We start from the raw sequence: 24,666 nt of genomic DNA, 5'->3' as shown, positions 1-24,666 counted from the left end.
ATTCAAAGATATGTGTTTTTTTTGTAATGTTGGACGGCCTTTAATATACCGAAAACAAGACTACTCAATTATTACAAATAATCTAAACAATGAGGAGCTGTAAATATGAAGTAATAGAATTAGCATGCGCATTCACACACCTTATTTACTATGTAAGAGAATAGCATGGTGGAGTGAGGCTCCAATAATAGACTGCCCAAGAAGAGGATCTAAAGCAAGAAATTTGAATAAAAAAAATTCAATGAGACATTTTTTATCATATTATACATTTATAACCAAATATTTTTAATTGCATAAGATTATATAATCTACTTTATGATTCAGTATCATTTGTTTCTAAAGAATACGTCAATTTTGTATTTACTAAATTTACTTATAATGTTTTTTGTTTAAATATATTTTGTAATTAACCAAAATAATAATACTATTTCTACCTTATTCTTAAAAGATTAATTCCAAATTTCAGGAACGGAAATCTTCATAAGACCCCTTCTTTCATCCTGATGCAAGCTATTAGTCATAAATTTATATAAGACATTGGATACGATAAATGACTGGAATTTAAAAAATCATTTGTCTATAGATTCATTCTCAATGGGCTGCACTGTCACCTTGTTCATTTTTATAAATACATGAATAACTTTCTAAACCAAGGTATCTGATTTTCAAGAGATACATATCTGCCCAAAATAGCAAAAAATACGCTGCATGGGTAGCATAATACACCCCTTCATGGGTTTTTCCTCCATCAAGAACAAGCTGAAAACATTTCGGTTTTTCTGCATGCCTAACATATCTACCCATATCTATATCATGAATGCAGATTCCCAACTAGCAAACATACAAGAACAAGATTTATTGATTTTCAACTTGAGCTAGCGAGGCTCAACGCTCATATTCTACCCCACACCATCTCCAGATTATTCCTAATGGTTGCTAAATAGCTATTTTTATTCAATATACATGAAATCTTAATTGTTTTGGTCTGGTGAAGGTCAAGTCTCCAATGCTAACCCACTGTAACAGGAACTAAGTCACATACATTGTACAAACTAATCTAATTGGAGACCTGATTATGGAAAAGTTTACTTGGTGAGTCGATTCGCACAATGTATTCATCTTCTGCATCTGACCCCTCACTTGAATCATCTGCTGGCTTTCTTGTAGCAGCTCCCAGGCGGGGTGGTATTTTTGAGGGGCCAGCACTAGCGGTAGGGATATGACCTTCACTTTTCAACCTTCTTTGCATTGCAGGTCCTCCTTGTGACTGAACAGAGAGGAGTGCAGTCGAAGAAAAGAATTTTCTGATTTTGGATTTAACTGATGGGTATGACTTGCTGCTTCGTAGTCCTGTGCCCCATGGCACCCTCAAAAACCTTCCTCCTCTCGCACTATACTTCTTCCCAGTTACCTATCCAAGCAAAGAAACTTTATTTAATAACAAACTAAAAACTAAGAAATCACTTGATGTGGTTTATCAATGAACACTTTTTTTTCATTGTACACATAGGCTTCTCCTTATGAAGAATTTATAGTTCTCTAAAATTCATTCAAAAATTATGTTTGATAAAATTTCCCTAAAACATTGCCAAGCTTTTATACAAATAGTTGTATTGTTTTTACCATATTTGCCAAAATTTCAATGTAGCTGTAGGAATTCCCATTTTGTTTCCCAATTATTATTATATAACAAAATATTTATGCCATATTTGATGAAAGATTCACCAACTCATAGAAAATTAGTATTACTGCTCTTTAAACTTGTTGCAAACTTCAAGTCCAATTTTGTCATTTAAATTTCAAGTCATGAGAGACTTACCATACTACCAAACCTACTCAGCTGCATTGACTTTTCAGACGAAGGTCTATATCCAGGATCTGAAGCATATCTTGTAACTGCATTCTGTTCAGACTTCCCTGAAATATATGGTTTCTCAGGCCAGGATACAAGACCTTCATGTTCATAGCTAGGGCGGCCTGGAACTCGTAGGCTACAAGACAGAATTGAAGCTGAAGATCTAGTACGATGGCTCACGTTATGAACTGAACTTATGCCAAAAATAATGATCCTTGAGCGTGTATCTGCATCAAACCATTCTCCATGGTGGGCTGTAATGGACTGTTTGCTACCTGTAAGAAACTGGTACCATCAAAGCTTTGTTCTAGAATGGTAGTCCAAACAAACAAATAAAACAGTCGAAGACATTAAAACAAGGCTTGCTATTTGTAACTAAAATCTGGGACAGGAAAATTCATTTGCATTGTTGCCACAACTCCACAATTAGTTTAGATTTAAAAATTGCAACCCCAGAAGGTATTAAGCATCACTTCGTGAAAATACTATTTTGGTAATTTGCATATTTTTCATCACTAACCGCATTTTGTTTCATCCACTATAGTTTCAAGATTTCAAGGTAGATGGATTTAGTCCTTGCTATAGTTGATCAGAGAAGATAACTGCATGTGATACAATTTGACCGAATTGGTGTTTGGTAACAACGCACAGTAGCTTGCAATAGTACTTTGGTGAACAATCAATAATAGGTTTAGGAATTAAAGCAGGAAGAACAATCCCACAGAAGTATGGAAATTATCTTTAAATATATACTAAATCTTGTGGTAAGCACCCAGATTCTAAGTTTTTCAAAGGTTACCAGTCCATTAGTTCAAGCAGGAGACCAGATATGTCCCAAAATGATAATGGATTCATATTCTTTTTCGAGTGGTATATCATTTACATTTCTTTCAAATTTTACTATTGTAGTTGTCTTGGAATATGATTATTTTAGGTGTATAGAAATTCACCAATGGAAAATATGTATGTTACCATATTCACTGGAATTCAAACTAAATTAGGAAGGAGCTTCATATAATTCTGAATGTAAAATCTAAATTATATGCATTCAATTTATGAATCTATTTAGAGAAAATATCAAAATATTATCAGACAGGTATGCGTAATGCCACATTTGCTGATCTTTTCTTTGATTGACAATTATTTTAGTAACTGACGAAGAATTTCAATCTTGAGCCAAACAAGAATAAGTACAGTCAAAAGCCTATGTAAATCTTCGATGGATTCAACTCCAAAGATAGATGCTGGAAGTACACAGCCACATGGAAACTACAACTTGTTTCTTATTCATGATAACCCATTTCAATATCAGCTTTTTAAAAGTTCCTTTGGACCACATCATTTCCATGAAAGGGAGAAGCACTTGTATATGCATCTTCTTCTTTTCTCACGGTATAGAAAGTAATAACAGGGCTAAGAGAACATTTCTCAAAGGACAACAGTATACCTGGAAACAGAGGCGTATGTCACAGGGTGACACATGCATCTAGATGAAAATTTGTTTAGATTTTAGTATTTTCATTTGGACATCCAAATTTCCAAAATGTGAAGGCAAGAAAGTAGTAAGATCTGAATCCACCTTGTGAATCACATATGTGAATTGGGTCACAAGAAGTTTGAAAACAGAATGAGGAAAGCTTTGTCTGTTAGTTAAAGCTATTAAGTGCTTAAGCAAAATTGTTAACTAATTGCAAAAGTAAAGTTGTGAACAATAAAAAGTAGGTGGATAATGCTGAAGCAGTCGCATGTCAATGAGAAAAGAAGGAAATATCTGCACAATAGCTTAGAACATGAGTGAAGTGCATGGAGCACTGAAGCTATGTCAATAGAAACATTAACAACATCAAAGATTGCAAAAGCCAATAGCATACTGAAACCTTAAAGATTCAAAACAATCAAGATAGCAAATAAGGTAGATAGAGAGGTACCTGCATTAGTAAGATGACTCTCTTTATGTGCAGCTAGTAAAACTGCAGGAGCAGTGGCGAACTCATTCTTGCCTTCCTGTTTGACAAAGCCTTCCAATACAATGGCAACATCGTAGGGCGGAATTTCAAACATTTCACCCCTCAAGTAAATGCGCATGGTTGACCTCTCCAAAACAAGGACTCGCAATTCTTGCATCGACATCTCCTCAAATTGCTGAGGCAGTATGAGTTTTGCAACAACCATTGCACTTTCCTGCAAAGATTACAAACAAATGTTAAGGGTTTGACAGTCGATGCTAAAAGATGTTCAGAATAAGATTATAAATCTAAATCGTAACATTTGTTGTCATGGGTGCTATCAACTGTATGATTTGTTGCAGTATATGCCAAATTTACGTCTTTCTTATCTAAACCCTGACTAGGAAACATATTTTTCCACATTTATGCTCCTTAATTGGTTGTAGTTTTCCAGGAAACTAGTTTTTGCTAACAATTGAATACAATATTGAGAATACAACCAATAGTTGACAATGCAATGTCACTTTCAAATCGTAAATGTTAAATCAAAATGATTTAATCAGAGTAGCATTACATGGAATCAGGATTGACTCAGCAAACCAAAAGTATAAATGAAATTCAATTACTTAGGATTTCATCCGGAAAAAGTCAAAAAATCTATTCAACAGAAGCCAAAACAATTTTTAATTTTTTCTTTTGAACCCTGAGTGTAGGTCTAGGTTGAAGGCATTTTTTAAAAAGTGTGTTTTTTGTTAAATTAAAAATCTGTTTTTTCTTAAATCCATTTTTAAAATTCCTCCTTTTTCAGGGTCTTCCCGAGTTTGCCTTAGGAGTGTCCCTGGGCCTGGCCATTTGGCTAAGGTACGTCTCAATCTTACCTAGTCCAAATGGCCAGGCATAGAATGTGCCCTGCCCAAGCTGTGCTAGCAGGTCCTGCAGGTATCTCTGCTGAACAGGAACCAGTTCGATCCAGGTTTGAAATGCAAGATACCTGCATGGTCCTGTATCACAGCTATTAAGCTCTCAATTTCACTTGTTTCGTGCATTATACTAAGCAAAGGAAAACTAAGAATAGAGCCTTACTAATGAAAGAAGGCAGGAGAGAGATGTTGAATAAAGTCAAATATGATTTCCAAAATAGTGTAATAACAGAATTTGGAGAATGCCATCTAAATTAAGGTTAAGGATTCTAGCATTTTAAAGAGGAAAATATAATCCAATTGGCCTTTGGATATATAGGACAATATGCAACAATTCAGCTTCCTTGTCCCTCATAAGCAAAGGGATAAAGATCTTTGCCAAAGCGGTTATTAGGCAACTCAATCCTACTTAATTACTACAGATTCACAGAATAATAATGACTAATTATTTAACTAAATCCCTTGTGTAAGGAGAAGGAACATGATCATCATAATTTTTAGTATGCACTGATATGACTCATATGAGAATCTCGTTGGCAATGTATTGTTGGCTAGCAGGCCAATTACTTTGTGATTTTTAAAAGTTAATAATATTGACTCTTCATTTAACCAAAAACAGTTTCTTAAGAGATTTATAGATCACACACCAAGGGGTCCTTCAAATTCAAACAATTTACTGGACCATTGTAATAAATTATATAATCAAGTGGCTCCTACACTCCCTCTAAAGATATTAATAGTAGACTATAATAACAATGGCACAAATAAGAAATGTTGTAATAAAAGAATAAGAAAAGCAGAACAAAAATAGTGGACTAACTGTTGATGTTGTTTTTATGCACAATTGAACACAGAATAAAGTATTGAATACTCTATCCTCTCTTTAATAAAGACTTCTCAAATGCTGAAGATTAGCCTAAATGATCACTTGAGAATCTCATAGTAGCAAAAATTGTTTGGGGAAAAAATCGGCAAACCAAAAGTATAGGATTTTTTGAAAAAATTGGAAAAAAATCGAGAAAAAATCTGATTTAAAAAAAAAACATAAAAAATTGTAGAGAAAGAGACAACTATTTTTTAATAAAACTTAAGGGCATTTCCATGGCATAGAGATATAAAGAGCAAATAAAATAGACTTTAACCATGAATTGTAGTACAAAATAATTTTTTGTTGTTTATATTCATATTGCTGATTATATAGGCAAATATTCAGTTAAATTTTTGAGAGGGCAGTCACCAAACACACCTAATAGTTGTCTAAGTTTGAGATCCAATATTAGCGAAGTCTATGAAATAACTAAGATCAAAAGTCAACAGACAAATAGTAAAAGTGGAAGCCATTTGGAAGTGATCCAAGAATTTCATTGTGATTGATGCAAGAAGTTTTGTAGGGTTAATTCAATATTGTGGAAAGCTTATCAAATCATATTTCACAATTGCAATGCTTTATATCATAGCAACAAAAATCTTTTGGGAAAAAAATCGGCAAATCAAAAATATAAGATTTTTTGAAAAAATGGGTAAAAAATTGGATTTTAAAAAATCGTAAAAATTGGTAGAAAAATAGACAAACTATTTTTTTTCAAAACTTAAGGGCATTTCCATAGCATAGAGATATAGAGAGTAAATAAAATAGAGTTCAACCCATGAATTGTAGAAAATAGATTTTTGTTGTTTATATTCATATTGCTGATTACATAGGCAAATATTCAGTTAACTTTTTAAAAGGGCAGTCACCAAATAGTTGTCTAAGTCTGAGATCAAAGATTAGTTAACTATGTCTATGAAGTAGCTGAGATAAAAAAATGTCAGACAGAGATCCAACTATTTTTAGGAATTTAGTAAAAGTGGAAGCCATTTTGAAGTGATCCAAGACTTCCATTGTGATTTAGGCAAGGAGTTTTCTAGGGTTAGCTCAATATTTGAGAAAACTTATCAAAAAATATTCCACAGTTCCAAATGGCAATTGGTAAGTCTTTTATATGGGGTAGAATTCAACACAAGACATTTGTTTAGCTCAAGTAAAAGATTAGCAAGCCACTGGTTTTGGCAATACCTAGCTTGCAACTACTATTTTTTAGGTAGAGACAAATTTTAATGATTGTGTTGGAGGCTCTTTTATTACAACTGTGTAAGCTTGTTTGTTGTCATCAGATTTATTTTGTAAAGCACTTTGGATATATTGCTCACATAATGAATTGTATGTATTCGTTTGAGCAAAAATTAACTATATCAAGTTTCAACAATAAATTAAAAAACATATATCTATATCTATATATATTATATATGTCTGCAGGCATTTAGCGCTGTGGTAGAAACACTCCATTGGTGAGGCAGTCACCAAGGTTCAAACCTCTGCTGGGCCATTGAGCTCACAGACTTTCCCCTTCTATTGGGTCGTTGAGGTCATGGGTTTGAAGTTTGAACAAGTGAAGTGTGGGGAATGATGAACCCCCCCAAAATGGACAAAATAATAAAAAATTTCAATGTTGATTCCACATTGACTTTGATTAAGTCTTGGATCAACACTATTTCTAAGCAATTCAGTAATTTCACGAGTTTTTCTAGGGTTTGCAAGTTTTTACAATGATCTTTTTCCTAGGTTGCATGGGTACAGGGATACTTAAAGACTGGTACTGGTACGACTATTTTTTCAAAATAGGAGACGGGTACTTGGAGATGCCAATTTTTTTTTTAATATAATTTAATAAATTATAGAAAATCTGAAAATTTGATGACATTGAACTTTCAAAACAAGAATTAACATTAACAATGAAGTTTAGGATCAAAATTTCATACAATCATTGTGTCATAGTTTCAAACTAATTACATATTGTCATATTGAAAATAGCTTGATAAAAATCAAGCTGATATGCAAACCAAAAAAGGAAAGCAAAAAATCAGAAATTTTATATCTATAATCTACTCTTCTTCGCCATGATCATCCATATCAAGGTCCTCAACTATGAGGCTCTTCAAATAGTCATCACTCTCGAATTTAGGTTCCTTTGATGGTAGAATAACAGGGGGTAAATCAACTAGTCGATTTGCTTCAACCACTTCATCCACAATGGCTGCCACTTCTCCATCAAGTGAAATTTGATCCCATTTTGCTGAAGGACCCTCATTGTATACAGGATCTACATGAAAGAGAAGACGAAGTGAGCTATGAATATACACCAGGTTCTCTGCTTTCTTTGATTCTAATCGGTTCCTCGATAGTGAATGAATGAACCCATAAGTGCTCCAATTTCTCTCACAAGATGAAGAGCTGGCTACTTGTGAGAGCAATCGTATTAAAAAAGATTGCAATTCAGGGGCTTCAATTCCATGGTTCCACCACCACTCTATAGGGTTTTTCTTTACTTTCATATCATATATAGCTTCAACGGAACCAAAATCATCTCGCTCACGGGAAAAATTATTCCACCGAGTACTCAAAACTGAAGCATCCTCACCATGGCCATAAATCTTTTTAACCATTGCTCAAAATCCCTTCATTACCTCTCTATCCTGATATGGAGCCCTTTTTTTGGTCACTTATGTATCATACCATTTAGGATTAAGGGCATAGGCAACACAATGAAGAGGCATGTTAAGTTTGTTCCACCTTCCATGTAACTTTTCCTCTATCAGAGGATATAGAGAAATATCTTTTGCATTGGTTATCTTTTTTACTCTTTCACACATGGAATCTATTGCTTCATAAACCTCTCCCAAACATGCCTTGTCTAAATCTGCAAATCTGATCACCTCACATATGGGCTTAATAAAGTCCACAACAAACTTAACATCAGCCCAAAAATGTTCATCAAGGGCCGTAGCTCTCACCTCAACTGCAATATCCGATGTAGATTGCTTCCAAGTTGCCCATGCATCACTAACAACTGTGGAACACAAAGCTCTCCTTTGACTTCACAAAGGCAGTCAAGAAGAATGAAGTAAGAAGCAAAACGTGTATCAGTAGGTTTTAGAAGTTCCACCTTGGCAAATTCACAATAAATGACGTGTGTGGTGATGGTTACATATGAACATTTGTATCTTTCTACCCTTCTCTATGAGATCTGAAATCCATTGGAACTTGCCAATATCTTTGAGAGCATTATTCAATGAATGCACACAACATGGTGTCCAAAATATCTGCCTGTACCTCTTTTGCACCAACATGCCTACTGCTTTACAAACAGGGGCAGCATTGGTAACAACTTGGACTACATGTGATGCCCCCACCTCATCAATGCTGTCACATAGCTGGTTATGAAGAAATTCTGCATTTTTTTCTTGCCCAAAACAATCTATTGCCTTCAAAAAATAAGGCTCTTTGCTACATGTTACCATGATATTAAGTACTGGATGATTCCTAGCATATGTCCAACCATCCATCACAATACTACATCCTTCTTGAGCCCACACTCTTTTCAATGGTGCAGTTTGTTCCTCTAATCGACTTTTTTCTTTATCAACAAGAGTAGTGCGAAGCTTCTCATACCCAGGTGGTTTATAGCCTGTTGGTGCATTATTGATAGCATGAACCATCTCTTCATAGAATGGAGAGTGAGCCACATTGAATGATATTCCATTTGTATAAAAGAATCGTCCAATAGCTGCATCAACTGCTTCTCAACCTTGCACATCAAACAATCTTCCAATGGGGTTTTAGCTGCCAATGTGTGATCTTTTGAGAGCCGGTTCAGTTGCTACACCTCTAGAAGTCACATCCACCTTTGAATCTATATTATGATTGTAAGCTGCAGTAGTTGCCCCTATTGTTGAAGTATGAGAGCTTCGCATACCAACTTTCCCATCAGCCCTTTCTTGTTCTCTCACAGCATCATATCTTTCACATTCATTTGTACAACCTTCAACACCATTACATGGCAAGTGGAGGAAATGAGCCTTCACCCTTGTGTAGGTACCTTTCCATCCCAAATCACAAAGTTTGCATTTGATAGTGGCTGTTCCACCTAATCCTTTTGGCCCCGGAACACGGTCAACATACTTCCATAGTGGGTACAACCCTTGTCTTCCTCCACCCGACATTTTGAATGCTGAACCAAAAAAATAATAAATTAAAAAAAAAAATAGTCACTACAATGCTTAAATTCTCACTGTTTTTTTCTTTTGATTTCAGTTTCAAAATTGCATGGTGTTAATAACAAATTATAAAATTATAATATCAATCTTAAAAATTAAAAACTATAAACAAAAAATCATATTACTACAGTTTTTAAATTTTAAACAAATTTGAATTTAAAAATTAAAATACTGAAATTTACAAAATAAAATTAAAACAATATTAAAAACTAAAAATACAGTAATTAAAATACACTTATAGTAAACAAAATATCAATAACTATTAAAAAATTAAAACTAAAATATTAATATATTACTATTACTAGTAACTACATTCTACGGCTTACGTATTTCTAATTTTAAAATAAAATATTAAAAACTAGAAAACTTTCTTTAAAACATTTGATTAATAAAGTTTATATTATGATTCAAAACAATGAAAAGTTGAAAACATTAAATAAATTATAAAACAAACATTCAATAAATCGAGGCGATTACAGACATTCAAATCAAACAAAATGGAAAAATCCAAAATGTAATCCGAGAAAAAAACCTTTGTATGAAGTGCAACTCGTTTGCAAATCGTTCGCGTGACAGTGTAAATGCCTTCATGCGTGGTGTAAACGTGTTCACGCGGCTGTAAATCGACTTTGCGTGATGTAAATGTGTTCGCATGGCTGCAAATCTGTTTGGTCAGTGTAAATGACCTCGCGTTTAGCGTTTTCCGACCCTTTCGCTGCCGTGACGTCGCATTTTTATAAGTTTTTTCACGCGTTTTTAGGGTTTTATTTTTTCCGGTTGGGATTTGTCAGGAGACGCCCTGTCGACTCCCGCCCACGTCTCCTGCAAGTGGAAACACATTCACTCCAGTCTCCCACAAGGGATATGCGAACCAGCATCCGGTTCGGGTTTCCAGGGGTCTAGGGTACGTTTCCTTGCAACCTAGTTTTTTTCACTTTGTTTTTGCCAGTTTTTGGAGGTTTTAGCATGATTTTAATGTGATTTAAATGCAAAAAATCATTGAAAATTGGGTCAACGATTTTTTCATGAATTAGGAGTTTTTCAAGGAATAAATCAGCTGGCTCCAGGATTCAGGATCAATCGGGTATACTCACGATTTTTTCCAGATTATTGCTTCTATGCTTGAGATGACTCCAAGGTTCTCAATGTCAGGTCTTGACGTGTTGGATGGCTTCAATGGTATGATGTGATTTGTTGTACCTGCGAGGGGACTTACATAGTTGTTCTTTAGATTCAATTCAAGCTCAATGGGATGATGCTCTTTAGATGATGTGATATTGCTCTTTCCTACTACTATTGTTCTTTGATTAAAAAAAATGAAAAAAGAAGGTTTAGAAATGCTATGCTAATGCTAAGAATGCAAGATAATGGACGATTTCAAGTGAGCTCAACTAAGCTTTGCTTTGACATGTTGCAAACATCTCCACAATGCTAGTGTAATCTTCTAGGGGATAGCTTGGTGATTTTCAAATCACTGTCACATACGTAGACACCTTCAAGATGAAGCATATCAATGATGGAATAGTAATTGAAGTTAAGCTTTGGCTAAATTCAGTTCAGTTGACTATGCAAGATACTTCACCATCGATGGAATACTAGTAGTATGAACAACGAGCATCACTTTCAGTCATGCACATATATCTTTCACTCATCTAAAATACTTAAAGAAAATTCTACTCTAATTTTTTTGTGGCTTTTCAATTTTAACTTCTCTCATAAAAGGATGAAGAAACAAGAAAATGCTTCAAAACTCAATAAGTCACCAACACTTCAATGATTTTATTAATTTCTGCCACATTGAGCAACAATTCTTCAAAACTCTTCTAATCAATCCTTACAAATGAAATGTAGTGTCCCCTGTCCAAATGATGACTGAGAACAAGGAATATTTGCTGCTAGGGCTGCGTATTATGCTGTTCTGAAACTGTGTGTTATGTGACTTTGGTTTCGCGTGTTATGCTGATAATGTTTTCAGATTTGCAATGTAGACTAACACACATAAATATCTCAAAACTAACAACTTCTAGATGATCCTAAATGATCCTCAAAGCTGATATTGATCAAACAACTGACTCAAATGATTATATTGTAAACTAAACATCAAATCAAGTGATAACAGAAATGAACATTTAATCAAACACTTGGCATGCATCCTCAGAAAATTCATACAATGTGAATGAAGTTTAGACCAGATGCAATCTTCTTTCTTTCTCATTCAGATCAAGGTCTTATTACAATGGAATAACAATAGACATGACTCTTGTTTAACATCATATTAACTATCAGCAAATCTGATATGAACAAATCTGAGTATATATAACAGCCATTAACACATAACCAAGAAAAAGTACATGTAATAGAGATGGTAGAACCTGGTTACAATTAGCCTTGAAGAAGGATGCAATATCTACCAACTTAAGACTCCTTGGATACCAAACCGAATCACTCCATGAAGCCGACCTTGCTACTGTAAAGTATGGGCTGAGTACATGGAATAAGGCAGCCGAATTCACCTCATGAATCTTCCAAAATGATCAGCTAGCAGTGTAAGATGAATCGCCCTCTCCCAAAATGAATTTTGGAAGCTCAAAGCATGTGCTAGGAGTTAACATGTGAGGTAACAGCAGTCAGGTCCATTTTCTGATTATAATTTAAGAGAGGCTGATTCCTTACTAATATGCCTTCAATTGATCACCAAGAGAATTGCCTTAGACCCTTGTTAAATCGCCGACTTCCAAATGAGACTGCAATGCATCAGATGATGCACAAAGAGCATAATCAGGGTTTATACCAGCTGGGTACGAATCTGGTTTGAATATGATTGGAGGCCGTTCTTCTTCAAAACTCTTTGAAAGTGTTCCTAAAAGGATCGCCCAAAGATCTCCTTACCAATGCTGCCCCTTCAAGGTATAATATGCATCTATAGTGATGCCATATGAACTAAATCGTGGGTGTTGATGATGTGCTTCACATTCACAACCTGCTGCAACTTACTCGATTTTTTTCCAATACAATACAGATAGGATCGCCCTATTCCCTTGAGCATGATAGATGTCTTCAAACACCACAAAGATGAATCCGCCATGTACAATGAGTAAAATCAAGGTATTGTGAAGGTCTGATACTAATGCCTCAAATCTGATATGAATAACTCCATAAGCCCAATGTGGAGAGCTGAGTGCTCCTCACTCGCAAGCAACCCTTCGGAAGGTCTTTCACTCCCTCAATTATGCAATCTATGGGAGTTTTGGTTCCCAAAGACTCTAGTCTGCAAACACCTTGCGGTCCTACAAGACCCAATCAATTCAACAATTCCAAATCCAAGCCTATCTTCTCTTCAATCATCCTCTTCTATTTATCTTTTTCCATAACCCATCATGAGAAGCTTCTAGAAGAGGGTAGGTACACTTTATTATTTTATTTTTTTAATACTTTAGTCAGTTTTAATTAAATTAATTAAATATAAAGTCACTTTTCAATAAATAATTTATTTTAATGACTTTATAAGAAATTAATTTATCCTTATAGCTCCTATTAGCCTAAAGGCTAAAATTGGGGACATTACATGAAATGAGTTGAGCTTATATAGAGCTCTCAATTACAATGAACGGCCAAGATTGAGTCATAATAGAGGGCCCAAATTTTGCCACCTAAACCCAAATTAGGATTTGTAACAACCAAAATACCTAATTAGTTGAAAATGTTAAATATCAGCCAATGGGAATGTGACATCGATTTGGCACAAAATACAAGGAAAAATCCTCCAATAGGAAAAATTGATGCCACATAGGATCATAACAAATTATTTTCTAGAATCTTGTTGCCCTTATTTTTCTCTTTTTGCAAATTCAACGAATTTGGACATCATTGATTCGATCTCAGTTATTGGCTCTGTAGGTAGGTTCTTCAATTGCTCTTCAGGTAACCGACTTCATCCAATCTTGAGACGGAGGTTCTCCCATTCTAGCCCGAAATCTCTTGTCCTACTAGCAAGTACAGTGAATGAATGGATATCATCCAACTATTTCTCGGAAGGTGCTCCATTTGTTCCAAAGAAGATAGTCTTCACACTCTTCGCTAGTTCTTTGACAACAATATCAATCCCTTCATTCTTCTTCTTGAGAATAATCTCAGCCACTTCCAAGATCTTGTCATGTATCAGATTAATCACCTGATCAACTTGGGTGCATCCACCACTGATATCTTCAAATATGAGTCTCCTCATCTAAAGCAAATTACACCATTTTTGGAAATCAGGTGATTGCCCATCTTTCAATATCCCTTCGCTTACCAACATTTGTCTTGATGTGTTCTTCATTACTTGCAATATGGGTATGGTGAAGTCTCTAGTGTAGACAAAAGTGTCATATGCTGTCATGAGTGCTTGAGTTCTTTCAAGAATGCCCATAGCTCTATCAGATATCTTCACTAACTCTCTTATAAATGCCTTTGCCCTTTTATAAGTCTTATTGATCCAAGCATCCATTAGCTGTGCCAAGGCTTTCATCTTTTCAAAATCATCAACTATGTCTGGAGGAGGCAATGGTGGAGGCACAACCAAGGGATCATGCTGCCTCAAAGGCATCTTGAGCTACTAGAGATGACTTCTCAATATACTATTTTCTTTCTCTAACTTCTTGTTCTTCTCCACTTCCAGCTTAAGCATGTCGTGGACTGTCTTCAATGTGTCATTCATATCTTCCAATGCTTGATCGGTGGTGGGAGAATCTAAATCAATAGTCTCCAAGTCATATTCTTCCGATGTGATCTCATCTTCGGGCTTATCTACTCTTGGAGTGGCAATTTGTATTATTCCGGATCCTTCACCATCTCTTGTCATCTTTGACATCTTGGTTGCTAAGTTCTTTTCAGTTTCTTGATTTCTATCCAAGTAGCTACCTAGATCAACAAGATTATCCTCTTCTATTATCACTTCTTTTATTAACATCTCTCTAAGCCATGTAGGGATAGCCAATATCTCCTCTTCGACTTGCACTTCATTCAATTGTTGATATTCTCGAGGTGGAGATGCAACTTCTTGATCTTGATCTTTAACATTCACATATGCATCATTGCTTGCCTTGTCTTGACTTACTAGTTGTTTTCCTTTGTTCGTCCTGCTATTTTGAATTGTAGATTCCATGGACTCATTCATAGCCTGATCAATGCTCCCTATAGATGGGTGATCTTCCTAGACAGCTGCTTGATTCATTTCTATTTCGTGCATGGAAGAAGTACAAGTAGAAGGGCGCTGTCCTAAACTTGACTTATGCTTCTTCTTTGGAGGCTCTTCTCTGTTGATTTGCTTTCGCTTGGATCCTTTGGAATGAGTTGACTGGGTGGCACTTCAGCTTTGGCTTTCACTCTCCGTTTGATCATCGGAAGACTCTACCTCTCCCATCAACTCAAATGTCAGTTGAGTGCCTTTGGTCTTCAATACATGTGTTTGTGCATCTATCCATTGCCTTGTGTATGATAGGACCGATTTCGTTAAGTCCTTCAAGTTAGTGCACTCTACCTCAATTCAATTGACTTTCACTTCTTTGTCTTTCTCTTGTTCGTATAATGGTAGGAGACACCTTCCATTGTCTTGTGCTTGATCGGGAAGGTTGAAGACCTTGGTTTCTCTAACAATATCAATTGATAACCTTGAACACATTCTCTTCCCTACATCCAAATCATCCTTAGCATCATGAAATGATGCTACCATAGGGATTGAAGTTGTCTCTAGAAAAGTATGGAATTAGGAGAGACTTCAATTCTTCATCCACCTTCTCTACCACTTGCAAGGATGGGCACACTTCCAATGATCATCCAACTGAGATGGGAAATGGAATCCTTGACGTGTATTAATTCCATTATCTACATCTCATGTTGTAAACAAAAATGGCAACCCAACATACTGTTGGTACTTAAATGGATGAATCAATCTATAATACCAAGAAACTAAGAGACAACCATGAAGATCAAAAGTGCAAATTTCAAGACTAGCTATCCTAATAGGCTCAACTTACAAAGTTAGAGAAGAATAAGTCTGCCAAAAAAGATCAAGAAATTTCAGAACTTTGAGGTTGTCAATGAGAAGGCCAAGGCTCAGCTAGTGGAAGCTATATAGATGGTTAAAGCATCTAGGGAATGGAAACTTCTAACTACCCACCACTTGAAGCAATGGGTAGAAGAACTTTATAAGTTACAAGTACCTACATCTCACTATTCCACCCCATCTTCTTCATTTTTGGTGCCGCACCTCCAAGATGTCTCCTCCCTTTACCCCGTAGTACTGTTATGCATTCTTGTTTCTTTTTATTAGGAAGATCACTTTTTCTTTGGGGGAGATGATAAAGATAGTGTAATTAATATTTAGTTATGTTTTGATTATCAACAACATCTGTAATAATGATAATACCTTGCCACCTTGTATAGTTATGAAAAATAGTTTAGTAGTTGCCAACGTTGTAGTTACTTGGCAACTGTCAAGAATTTTATATAGAAACTTTGCACTCAAGGAAAGGGACCACTTGTTGGAATTGTTCTCTTATTCCAGCTTTTGTGTAAGAGCCTATATAAATAAATGATGCAAGTCTGACATCATTTCAGAACTCTGTTAAATTTACTTTGCAACTTTTGTATAAATCATTGATGTGAATGTAACCAGTTTAGTTTGCAATAAATAGTTTTTTATTCATTTAGCTAGTAAATAAAGTCATTTCTATAAACTTGAGACATGGAAAGCATATTGAATTAGCATCTTCTCCGTTTGGTCTTGGGAACATTAAGTGATCTTGAGTCAAGGGTGTACAGAGATTGTTACTACAGTTATGGGCACATTCAGCTTAACTTTACCACATTACAGTAAGGTGATATAGTATATCCATAAAAATCATAATTGAGAGTAAAATAAAAAGTGAGTCATGTTGATAGGTAATGTAAGAAACAATAGGAATTAGAAGTGGTGAAAGAATAGAGGTCTGAATTATATAATAGATTATCAGGATTTTACCAAAATCTGTTAAAAAAGATCAGAACAAATCTGGGAAACCCGGGGACGCGTCCCCTACCTGAAAACCCCCGTCCCAGTCCCGGGGACGTGGGGACGGCTAGGGGACGTCCCCCCCCCCGTCCCCAAATTGCCAGATTTTTTAGGGAACGTCCCCGAAACGGGGGGACGGCTGCCCTAGCTGGGGGGGACGTCCGTACGTCCCGGGGACGGCTGGGGACGGCTGGGGGACGTCCCAGCCGTCCCAGGGACGGCTAGATGTCCCCCACATCTAGGGCTAGGGAAAATATTTATTTTCAATTTTTTTTAATTTTTCTAATATGCCCCTCTATCAATTCAATTTTTTCAAAATGGTTATAAAAATTATTTAAATTAATAATTAATAAATTATTGAAAATATGACTGTTATTTTAATATTTTTCAAACATTGACCCTCTATATTGAAAGATTAAAAAATTAAAAAAACGACTATTTAATTAATAATTTTTAATTTTAATTTTTTTTCATTATTAAATTTGAATAGTTATAAAATCAAAATATGACTATCTATATTAAATAAAATTAAATTAAATTATTAAAATTAAATAAAATAATAAATTGTTAAAAACTTAAATGTTAATGGTTTTGAATTTTTAATTTTTATATCTATGTTTCAGTTTTATCGTTTCATAATTCATAGCAAACATTAAAAAAATTAAAATTAATAAATTTTAAATTTTAAAATTATAAATAGAAAATAAAAATAATAAAATAAAAATATTCATAATTTAATAAATTTATAAATTTAATTCATAAGTCTTAAAAGACTTATTAGTTATTACTCTGATTATATCATTATACCATACGATATATGATTATATCGTATGTTATAATCACATACGATAAAATCATATATCGTATATGATTATATCATACGATATAACATATATGATATATGATATATCGTGTATTCAGTATTACTTTAATCGCTGCGGAGTGCGGACTTTGGGGCGGGCGTGATTCCGCAGGTAAAAATGAAAACACAGGGAGGTTACTTGCAGCGTGCAGGGCACTGAAAAATTGCAGTTGATCGATTTTCTGTTTGGAAGGCAAGTCTGAGATAACCATCGCCTAGGGTTAAGGAGGATTCTGGATTTCAACTTTCTTATTGGTCTTCACTCTTCAGGTTGCTGCAAATTGGCAACGTTTGGCAAGGTATGTAATTTTTTTTAAGGCTTTCAGTTTTAACTTTTAAGTTTTCTGTTTATTCACCAGTCATTCCCAGTGGATAAAGACTAAGAGTTGAAATTTTAAATTTATTATTTTTATTTATAGTTTTAACTTTTAAGTTTTATGATTATCTATTTTAAATTTTTAATAAAACAGTAAACTTAAAAAATTTGAAAGAATTGTTTAGCATCTGACATATTTATATTATCATTATGAGATAAATGTCTGATTTTTATTTTTTTTATCAGTTCATTCAAAGAATCAAAATAAAATACAATGAGCAGCAGTGGGACTGACAGTAATAGTGACCATGAAGTGGAAGTGGTTGGTGGAAATACAGGGGGAAGTTCTGAGACTGAGAGAAGTAGTGGGCAGCAACCTAACATATTTAAATGCCCTTCAATAATTATGAGCACATATGCAAAGGGCCCTTTTAATAAAGACAAACCTCTTCTCCAATTTGCTACACCTAGGCCTAGTGGTGAAGGGAAAAAAAAATCTGGAGGGAGTAGGGTGTGGGGTTGTCATGTTTGTTTGAAAGAATTTAGGGGCAGCTACACAATGGTAAAGTCTCACTTCTTGGGTTTTTCAGGTCATGGGGTCATAGCTTGTCCAAAGTTAACAGATGAGGAGAGGATAGAGTGTCATAGATTGCATATGGAGACTGAAATGGGGAAACAAAGTGGGGTAGTCCTAACACCACCTTTTTCATCTTCACAAGCATCTGGGCCTATGACATCCACTATTGGCAGTAGTCAAACTGAGACAAGAGGAAAGAGGAAGGTTAGTGATAAGGGAAGGTCGGTAGAAGCTTTGTTTAATATAAAAGGACGTGAAGCTACAGAGTCATCAGTTGGTAGATTCTTTTATGCTAATGCCATCCCATTTCATGTGGCACGTTCCTCTTACTTCAAACAAATGGTCATGGATATAGCCTCTTTCGGTCCCACATTCACACCCCTTGGAGATCATAAGCTACGAACTACTCTCTTAGACAGAGAGTATTCCAAGGTTAATGTGTTAATGGAGGATATGAAACGAACTTGGATGAGGACAGGTTGCTCTATTGTGATGGATGGGTGGACTGATGTTAGACATCGGCCACTCATCAATGTCATTGTCACATGCCTTGCTGGTTCTTATTTTTTGAAAGCTGTGGATTGTTCAGGGAAGTGTAAGGATGCAGAGTTCCAGTTTGGCATTTTGAGATGCCATAGAGGAGGTTGGGGTTGCTAATGTTGTACAAGTGATCACTGATTCAGCACGTGTGTGCAAATCAGCAGGTTTGATGGTGGAGGGTGCTTACAAACACATCTTTTGGACCCCATGTTGTGTTCATGCATTGAACAATGCATTAAAAGACAGGGAAAATAGATTGGGTGAAGCAAGTGGTGGCAGAAGCTAGAGACATTCAAATGTTTATTTGCAACCACCACACCTCACTTGCTCTCTTTAGATCATTTTCAAAGAAAAAGTTTCTTAAACCTGTTGAAACAAGGTATGCTAAATTGCTAATGCCACTTAATTTTGTATCAAACTTTCAACTTTTTAATTTAATTCTCATTGAATAAAATATAGATATGCCACTTAATTTTTTTATTATTTTAATGAATGTAGGTATGCCACTTACTTCATCTTGTTGGAGAGGATGCTTGAGGTGCATGATGCTCTACAACTGATGGTGGTGAATCCTGAGTGGGGTAGATGGCGGGAATCAAACTCTACTGGAGGAAAATCTATCAAACAAAAGATTCTTGATGACAATTGGTGGTCTACTATGAGGTAAGACATCACCGATTTAAAGATTTTATCATCAAATTGTTTATTGTTTTAGATTGCTGATTTTCATATTCTAATTTTAATATTTTGAACTTTGCACTTGCAGATATGTTTGCTCTGTCATCTCACCTATTGTAGATGTCATTAGATATGCTAATACAGACTCTCCTAGTCTTGGAGAGATATATGAGACATTTGATAGTATGCTTGGGAAGATTAAGCAAACAATTTTGGCCAGGGATCCTACTTTGGGGTTCTATGAGCAACATATTAGGCCCATTGTGACACGGAGGTGGAACATAATGAACACCCCGCTTCATATGGCAGCCTATGCATTGAATCCCAAATGGTATGCACCAAAGGATGGAAGGTTGCCTCCATGTGACGATGATGAGGTTTTAGATGGGTTCATGCGAGCCATTGATAAGATATATACAGAGGAGCAGGCTTCCATACTTCGTGCACAATTCCTTGACTTCACAAATCTTCGTGGTCCTACATTGAGTAAACCACAGGCGAGGTTGGACATAGCTATATTAGCCCAGAGAGACCCTATTGGATGGTGGACATGGCATGGGAGGGATACACCACAATTGAAATTGCTTGCCACTCGCTTACTTTCGCAGGTTGCTAGTTCCTCTGCTGCAAAGAGGAATTGGTCCACATATGGCTTTATCCACTCTATCAAGAGGAATAGACTTACCTCTAGACGAGCGGAGAAGCTAGTGGCCGTGCATAGTGCTCTTCGACTTCAGGATCATCAGACTCCAGCTTTACGATGGAATGTTAATCCCGAAGATGTGGCCCAGGTTGATGAGGAGGAGACACCACAGGGATTGGTTGGGATTCCATTGGACGAGGTGGACGTTGACCAGGACAGTGGCATAGACTCAGAGGACTCGGATTTTGATGCAATGTTAGGAGATGCAGATTAGGGGGGCAGCATTATACTTTGCTTTTTAGTTTTTAGTATTTACTTAGTACTATTTTGATTTCCATATCGCAATTGACAATGAAACAATATGGCAGCAGTGTAGCCTTTGGGCATTTTGTATGTTATTTCTTTAATATCTATTATGATATGCATATTGACAATGAATGAATTGAAATTCTGAATTATGAGTGCATATTGAGTATTGACTATTGAGTCTATTGATAATGTTGTATGTTCGATGTTTGCATTCTAAAATGTTTTCATAGTATCATACACATGCTATATGTTCGATGTTTGCATTCTAAAATGTTTTCATAGTATCATACACATGCTATATCCATGTTTTCATATTTTCTGTTTTCATAGTATCATACACATGCTTTATCCATGTTTTCATATGAACATTTAAATTTTCCTATATATTTTAAATTTTCCCTATATTTTATATAGCCGTCCCCTTTGCCGTCCCCCCCCGTCCCCAAATTTGGCAAAAAAATTTCCCGTCCCGGAAACTCGTCCCCCCGTCCCCCCGTCCCGGAAACTTGGGGTAACGTAGGAACAAATCAATTGCGCAAAAAATGGTGACATGATTTTAACTGTGAACCAGACCAGAGCAATCATTATAGCCATACTTGCAAAACTCAGCGAGCAATTCAAAAACTCGCGAGTAATCGCGATCCATAATGGCGCGCGAGTTAATCGCGGAAATACTCGGGGCGATTTTTTCATATACTCGCCGCGATTTTTTTGGCAAATACTCGCCGTTAATGGCCAAAACCCGCCCGAAACGCGGCACAAAATGCGAGAAAAACGCGACTTAAGTCGCAGGCAAAAAAAAAACCGAAGTCTTTATTCCATTTCGCGGCTCGCGCGACTCCAGAAGGCAAAAAACACGACGTGATTTGCAGTAGGGTTTGCATTTGCACGCGCGACCAGGTTTTTACTTGTTTATTCGTGATCTTTTTGTATTGTTTTATTTCGAATACACAGTCATTTTGACTGTGTAATACACAGTCATTTGAAATGACTGTGTATTACACAGTCAAAATGACTGTGTATTGTTTGCATTTGCACGCACGACCAGGTATCTTTTTGTATTGTTTTATTTCGAATGACTAAGACTGTGTAATACACAGTCATTTGAAAATGACTGTGTATTACACAGTCTTAGTCATTTCAAATGACTGTGTATTACACAGTCATCATTAGATTCATTACACAGTCACAGTCATTTGAAAATGACTGTGTATTACACAGTCACAGTCATTTCAAATGACTGTGTAATACACAATCATTAGTAATTACAGTCATTTCAAATGACTGTGTATTACACAGTCACAGTCATTTCAAAATTCAAATGACTGTGTAATACACAGTCATTTCAAAATGACTATGTATTACACAGTCACAGTCATTTCAAATGACTATGTAATACACAGTCATTTCAAATTTTCAAATGACTGTGTATTACACAGTCATCATTACACAATCACAGTCATTTCAATTTTCAAATGACTGTGTAATACACAGTCATTTCAAATTACACAGTCACAGTCATTTCAAATGACTGTGTATTACATAGTCACAGTCATTTCAATTTTCAAATGACTGTGTAATACACAGTCATTTCAAATTTTCAAATGATTGTGTATTACACAGTCACAGTCATTTCAAATGACTGTGTATTACACAGTCATCATTACACAGTCACAGTCATTTCAAATGACTGTGTAATACACATTCATTTTCAAATGACTGTGTATTACACAGTCATCAGTCATTTGAAATGACTGTGTAATACACAGTCATTACAATCATTTCAAAATTTCAAATGACTGATGACTGTGTAATACACGGTCATTTGAAATTTTGAAACGCTGTGTAATACATAGTCATTTTCAAATGACTGATGACTGTGTAATACATTAATCATTAATGTACATTGTAATTAATGACTGTGTATTACACAGTCAATTGTGAAATACTCATAGTCATTTGAAATGACTGTCAACTGTGTAATGTCAATGTGTAATATGTATTAAAGTATTTCATTTAAATTTAAATTTGAAGTTAAAAACTTAAAAAAATACACAACCAACTAAAAATTTTAATTTTAGAGAGTCATCTATTAATAGATGACTGTAAATAAAATACAGTTATACAGTCATTGTAATTTTTGGATGTTTGTGATTTTTTTTGGTAACAATGTTATTTATCTCTAAATGTTGCCTCTCTTTTGCTAGGTTCTTTTCCACATCTTTTTGAAAGAAAATGGATTCAGCTTCTACAGTTAAAGTTGGTGGCAAAAAGAGAGACCCTTGATGGAAACATGGGAGACCAGGTCCAAAACGAGGAGATGTTTTTTGCAACCATTGCAAAAAAATTGTAAAAGGTGGCATTAATAGGTTCAAATATCACCTTGCAAAAATTCAATGCCGAGATACCACAAGCTGTACGGAATGTACTGAAGAGGCTACGAGAGATGCAATAGCAACGCTTGAAGCATATGATCAAAGGAAGGCAACAAAAAAGAGAACAGCAGAGGCAATGGCAGCCCCAAGGGCAGATTTGAGTTCCATGGGGTCACATACAGATGTGGGGACATCTGGTTCTTCCCTTGGGCCACGGATACGAGCAAAGGGAACTTTGGACAGCAACATGGAAAACTTCTTTATTCCACGTAACACTCCTGGTGCACAACCTGGATTGCTTGGCACTGCATGGAATAAAGAGGCTCACCAACAAGCCAAGGTGGCGTGTGCTAGATTTTTTATCTACAACGATGTTCCGTTCAATGCTATTTCTAGTCCATCTTGGGACCAATTGGTCACCGCGTTGACTGTGGCAGGTAAGGGGTTCAAATCCCCAAGCCGTTATGAGGTAAGTGGACCGTTATTGCAGGATGAGGTCCAAAACACTCATGCATTAGTGGAAGAGCAAAGGACTATTTGGGAAAAGAATGGCTGCACCATTCTTTCTGATGGATGGACAAATGGTAGGAACAGGACACTCATCAACTTTCTAGTTGCTTCAAGAGGACAGTTAGTATTTTTAAAATCAATTGATGCCTCCAATGAAGTGAAGAATGCGGAGACCTTGTGCAACATGTTGGATGAAGTGGTGATGGATGTGGGAGTGCAGAATGTCATCCAAGTTGTGACTGATAATGCAGCTGCATATGTGGCAGCCGGCAAACTTCTAATGGCTAGACATCTGACATTATTTTGGAGCCCTTGTGCTGCCCATTGTCTTGATTGCTCCTTGAGGACATAGGGAAACTAAGTTGGGTAAAGAAAGTGGTTGAAGATGGAAGGAATATCACCAAATACATCTACAATCACACATGGGTCCTGAATCTTATGAGAGAGCACACTGAAGGTAAGGATCTTGTGCGGTCGGGGGTCACACGCTTTGCTACCAATTTCCTCACCTTGCAGAGCATACTTGCTACATTGCCCAACCTGAAGCGGATGTTCGTGAGTGAAAGATGGTTGGGGAGTCCTTATGCTACAAAGCCTGAAGCAGAGAAGGTTGTGATTGCCATTTTTGATACTAATTTTGCCAAGATAGTGGAGGAGATCATCAATGTAAGTTTTGAAACTTTAATTGATGATTTATTATTTAATTTTCTAATATTTCAATCTGCTGATTTTGTTAGATTTTTTATATCTAGGTGTCGGAACCGTTGGTGAGGGTGCTACGAATGGTGGATGGGGATCATAACTCCATGGGGTATCTATATGAGGCCATGGATAAGGCCAAAGAGGCGATTCAACACTTGTATGGGTCAAACAAGACCAAGTATGAACCCATATGGCGCATAATTGATCGGAGGTGGAACCATCAACTCCACCAACATATTCATGCTGCTGCCTACTTCTTGAATCCCAAGTTTTTTTACTCTCCGAGTTTCAAAGCAGATGCAGAGGTTA

General features: G+C 35.9%; 1 protein-coding gene across 5 annotated transcripts in view; it reads right to left on the bottom strand.

Annotated features, from left to right (window-relative positions):
* Positions 1 to 600: 600 nt before the first annotated feature.
* Positions 601 to 24,666, bottom strand: part of LOC131064569 (sodium/hydrogen exchanger 8) — a 252,279-nt gene continuing 228,213 nt past the window's right edge. For all 5 annotated transcript variants that reach the window (XM_057998748.2, XM_057998751.2, XM_057998752.2 and 2 more), the window contains 3 exons: positions 3,784 to 4,036; positions 1,820 to 2,130; positions 601 to 1,411 (listed from right to left, as the gene is read on the bottom strand). In XM_057998748.2, coding sequence (XP_057854731.1) covers positions 1,058 to 1,411; positions 1,820 to 2,130; positions 3,784 to 4,036 — 918 coding nt within the window. In that variant the 3' untranslated portion in view covers positions 601 to 1,057. The remainder of the gene's footprint in view (positions 1,412 to 1,819; positions 2,131 to 3,783; positions 4,037 to 24,666) is intronic.

The sequence above is a fragment of the Cryptomeria japonica genome, chromosome 8, assembly GCF_030272615.1.
Source record: "Cryptomeria japonica chromosome 8, Sugi_1.0, whole genome shotgun sequence".
Lineage (NCBI taxonomy): Eukaryota > Viridiplantae > Streptophyta > Pinopsida > Cupressales > Cupressaceae > Cryptomeria > Cryptomeria japonica.
The sequence above is the reverse complement of the archived record's forward strand: the minus strand, read 5'-3'. Positions and strand labels throughout refer to the sequence as shown.